Source organism: Plectrocnemia conspersa, unplaced genomic scaffold (assembly GCF_051122295.1).
Source record: "Plectrocnemia conspersa isolate PC_06_02 unplaced genomic scaffold, ASM5112229v1 ptg000010l, whole genome shotgun sequence".
Lineage (NCBI taxonomy): Eukaryota > Metazoa > Arthropoda > Insecta > Trichoptera > Polycentropodidae > Plectrocnemia > Plectrocnemia conspersa.
In genome coordinates this window covers 28,388,495-28,393,389 of record NW_028277174.1, presented here as the reverse complement: position 1 = coordinate 28,393,389, position 4,895 = coordinate 28,388,495, and the positions used below count along the sequence as shown (strand labels likewise).

The following is a 4,895-nucleotide window of genomic DNA, read 5'->3' as shown; positions in this document are numbered from 1 at the left end:
AATTAAAGGAAAAATACATAAAACCTTTTACAAATTTAAAAAAAAAAATCCAAAAAAAAAAAAAAAAAAAAAAAAATATTTTGGAAAAGAATGAAGCAGATGAGAAAAACAAATTATACAAAATACATAATATACAAAATAAAACACATACAAAGGTAAATAAACCTAGCCCTGTAGACCTGAAACTGATGACACTGTGATGAGCTTAACTGCATCAAAGCAATATGTGCTTAGGCATTTTATGTTTGTATTTAAATTTAAGTTTTGCTTTGTCGTAATCACCGATTCTTGAAATTAGTGGGTTTGCGTGGTCTCGCGAGATTTTTTTATAGTATTTTTCGGTTTGATAATAACAATATTCTTTAATGGTAGGAATTAAATGTTTGGTGTGGAGTTTTTTAAGGTTAGTATAAAACGGTGTATTATAAATTATTTTTATGGCTTTATTTTGAATTACTTGAAGTTTATTAAAATTACTATTACTCGCGTTACTCCACACTGAACAAGCGTAAGTTAAAACAGGTCTGATTAATTGTCTATAGACTAGAATTTTATTTTTTATTGTAAGCGCACTTTTTCTATTAAATATTGATTTTAGAGCCGCAATGGCGCCGAGCCCTTTCGACCGGAGTTCAGTTATATGTTTATTGAATTTTAGTCTGGAGTCCAGGTGTATACCCAGATATTTAACGCTCGCTCTCCATTCAATGTTATGCCCTTGTTCACTTTTAATGGGTGCAGGCAAGGGTTGTCTACGTTTAGTGAATATTATTGCTTCTGTTTTGTCTTGATTAATTTTAATTCTCCATTTCATAAAATATTTTTTTAAGTTTTCAAGGGATTTTTGAAGTTTAACTGCAATAGGTTTAAGACCATAAGAACTAGTAAGGATTGCAGTGTCGTCAGCGTACATTGAGAGTTTAGTATTTTTTAACATTGGAATATCATTAGTATATAGAATGAAGAGAAACGGGCCAAGTATACTTCCTTGAGGAACACCAGCTGGTATTTTACGCGGTGTCGAAAATGTATTATTTAGCGAAACAACATAGCTTCGATTTTTCAGGTAAGACCGTAACATGTGAATAATGTAATAGGGAGTTTCATATTTTAAAAGTTTATACATTAATCCATCATGCCATACTGTATCAAAAGCCTTTTCCATATCTAATAATAAAAGACCAGAACTTTTTTTCATATTAAAATCGGCAGATATGTGCTCTGTTAATCTATTAAGTTGATGCGTAGTCGAGTGATTTTCGCGGAAACCAAATTGCTCATTAATGAGTTTGCTATTAAGAGATTCTTTTAATCGAGATAATATAATTTTTTCAAATAATTTGCTAAATGAGGGAAGTAAACTTATCGGGCGGTAGTTAATTGGTATGTTATCTGCTTTGCCAGGTTTTTTTATCGGATGAATTTTTGCCGTTTTCCAGATTATTGGGAAATATCCAAAAGATAAGCATGAATTAAAAATGTTATTTAAGTACTTAAAGCAAACAAAAGGAAGGTTTTTAATCAATATATTCTCTAATTTATCTATACCTGGAGCCTTTCTATTTGATAATCGTTTAACAATACTAAGAATTTCTGATATGCCGACTTGGTTAATGGATTTTTTATCTATTGGAGTTTTACTAATATCTTTAATTGCCCGGTCTACTTTATTTTGGGTTTTTTGGTCAATGTAATTTTGCGTAAGTTGATAAGATGTAGAAAATGTCTCAGCTAAAATCTCGACCTTCTCCTGAGTCGTGTTAGCTACGTTGTTTCCGGTTTTTAAAGGTGGTATATTTGAGTTTTTATTTTTAAGCGATTTCGTCATTCTCCATAAGGAATTATCTCCCGGTTTCAAAGCTTTTAGTTTACGCGACCACGAAGCGTTTTTGATGTTTTGAATTTGAACGCGAATTTCATCAGTTAGTTTGTTAATTAGAGTTTTAAGTTGGGGCGATTTATTTTTGTGCCATTGCTTTCTCATATTATTTTTAATTTTAATACGTTTAATTATTTCTGGGGTGAGTTCTATGTTATTCCAAATATTTTTACGCGACGGAATTGATGATATTTTGGCCTGCTCGATCACGGATGTTAAGTAATGAATATCATCGTCAATAGTTTTAGTGTCATTTGAGGTATAATTCTGTCGTTTAACCAATACCCGAGACTCTACTATGCTTCTGAATCGCTTCCAATCAGCCTTTGCATAATTGAAAACGACCTCAGACACCATCTCGACCTCACCGTCCAACGTAAAGAATACTGGAAGGTGGTCCGAGGACAGAGCCTGGATGCAGTGCATGTTTGAAATCCGGGAATTACCCTTGACCAACGTTATGTCCAGAATTGACGGAGTCGTGTGGTTGGTAGGATAATGCGTTGGGGATTTCGGAAAATTTACAGTAGTGTCCGTATCGTGTAAATAATCAAAGATTAATTTACCGGATCGATTCGCACCGGGGCAATCCCAATGCATGTGTCTCGCGTTAAAGTCTCCAGTTAATATCACGGATTCTCCAAGACGAAACACATCATCAAGGTCACCTCGAAGCAACCTGTCACCGGGAGAATTATACCCCGCGACAATTATTATTAATTTATTATCGTGTTTAATTTGTATCGCGACAGTTTCAAGATTAGTCGTGTTTGTTGTAATGCGCGCGTGTTTAATTGATTTTTTTACAAATATCGCGACACCTCCGCCTGGCCTTGAGAGACGGTCCCTCCGGAGGCAGACAAAGTTCGGTATAAAAACGTTGACGTGTGGTTTGAGGTAAGATTCGGTGATTACGACAATATCAATTTTGTACTCACTGATCAGCAGTTCCAGTTCTCCAGTTTTATTTCGGAATCCGCGTGAATTCCACGTCAAAACGTTGAGCCCCACCTTAGAAGAGCACATCGAGATATTCGACCATCATCAAGGCGATCTCCATTTTGCTGGCACACTTTCCAGCCTTGGTCCTGATTTCTTGAAGGACGAGCAACATCCTGCGTAGCTCTGAAGTTGGCATTGTGTCTGAGAGGGGCTCCTCAGGCTGCCTGGTTTGGGGACGTTGTGGCGCCTTGTTTATTGGTGCTGGTGCGGCGCCAACCTGGGCGTTCCATGAAGTGGCTGATGAGATCACTGCTGGGGTGGTTGAGGTTTTTACCAACGCTGGTTTCGTTGGTTTCAGTGCAGGAAATTGCGCTTGCTCGAGGTTGAATATGTTGTTCGGCTGCGACGAGTGAACAGTGGGAGTCGGTCTCTGTTGTCTCTTCTGAGTTTTCTGTAGGTATTCTAACCTACGAGGGCAGTCCTTAAAATTGGCCGGATGGTCTCCTCCACAACCAGTGCAGATGGCGGGTGCTTCTCGGTCCTTCTTAGAGCACTCGTTCGTGGCGTGGTTTCCGGGGCATTTGACGCACCTGGGAGCTCGTTGACAATTTCTTGCAGCGTGGCCGAATTGTTGACACCTGAAACATTGCGTTAAATGCAACTTATTACGCTTGTACTTTTCAAGCGTGGCCTTGGTGAAGCAAACGTACCGGATGCTTCTTATAGTGCTCGTTGTTGTATTAGCCGGAAACTGGACAAGGTAGAGCCTAGAGTCTCCTTGTTTCTCGGTCTTGGTCTTCATTGCCGTCACCTTGACGACGCTAAGTCCTTGACGTTCGAGATCTGCGGCAATGTCTTCGGTGGGGACCTCTGGGAGCCCTCTCAGCACGGATTTCACTGTTTTATCGTCGTCGGCGGTGAATGTGTGAAAGGCGCGTTGGCCCTTCAGTCCATCCATTAACAACGCGCGTGCTTCAAACGACGCGCAAAGTACTGACACATTGCCACTTCCCGTGTATCGCAACGAGAAGTTCGATGTTTTTGTGATCGACTTAATTAAGTCGATCGTCTGGAGGTGTGTTCCCGTGATCTCTACGATCACAGGCGGTATCCTCTGCTGCTTCCTTTCGATCACTTCGGGAAGCTTTTCATACCTGTTTTGGCTCGTGGTCGGAGGCATCTTAGCATCCTGGGAAACTTTCGATGTCTTTTTGGGTACCTGCCACTCGTGGTCTGGCAGGCCTGAAGTTGATTGTGAGGCGTTTAGGTACGCCTTCAACGTTCCAAGAGAACGCTTGCGCGTCTGCGCCTTCTTCATGGCGCTGTCTTTGTAGCTAATTGCAGTGGGCGTGTCTATCGTTGCAGAACGGTAGCGGGGGTGTCCTTCGTACGATAACGGAGCGAAGCGCGAGTGCGACCGCTCGCGTCAACAGCACAGAGTGGACTCTGTATTATTTTTATAAAGCAAAGCATAATCATACAAGAGATAAAAATAAAAGAAAAATCAAATCCATAGAATATGCTGTACAATAAAAATAAAAATTAGGTTTAGATCTACAGGATCTACAAAGCAAATGATAAAATAAAAATACTAATATAATTTTTTGAAGAAAGAAGAATTTAAATGCGCTGTTGCTGCTGAAAAGTACGCTCGGGATAAGGATTCCGGTTTGTTATTGTGTGCGTGAACTGTGTGGCTCAAAATAATTTCGCTCAGAATATTTCATTTTTTATTTTAAAAGAAAATATATGTTTATTTAACATACATACATCTGAGCTAAGTTGAAAATTTCAACGGACAATTAAAAATATATTAAATAATCTATGAAACCAGACATTGATGTCATTAATTAAATATTTGCAAAATTCAACTTCTTTCACTAGTCAAAAAAATAATGAAGTCTTTAGCTATTCTTCAAAAGCAAAAAAAAAAAAATAGGGAAAAAAATTATTCGCCGGTTGTTTAATAGCTCGACGACTCTATTAAATCATTAAAATTCATTGAATAATTAAAAAAAATATCATTGGCGCAACGATAAGAACAATAACATTTTTAAGCCTTACAGAGAATAGT

The 4,895-nt window shown here is 38.3% G+C and overlaps 1 protein-coding gene across 1 annotated transcript; it reads right to left on the bottom strand.

Annotated features, from left to right (window-relative positions):
- Positions 1-2,745: 2,745 nt before the first annotated feature.
- LOC148231286 (uncharacterized) lies at positions 2,746-4,240 on the bottom strand. The gene is made up of 2 exons (XM_088194452.1): positions 3,532-4,240; positions 2,746-3,459 (listed from the first exon to the last, which is right to left on the bottom strand). Exons 1-2 carry the CDS (start codon positions 4,137-4,139, stop codon positions 2,892-2,894), a joined length of 1,176 nt encoding a protein of 391 aa, XP_088050578.1. The 5' UTR covers positions 4,140-4,240; the 3' UTR covers positions 2,746-2,891.
- Between the last annotated feature and the right edge of the window lie 655 nt (positions 4,241-4,895).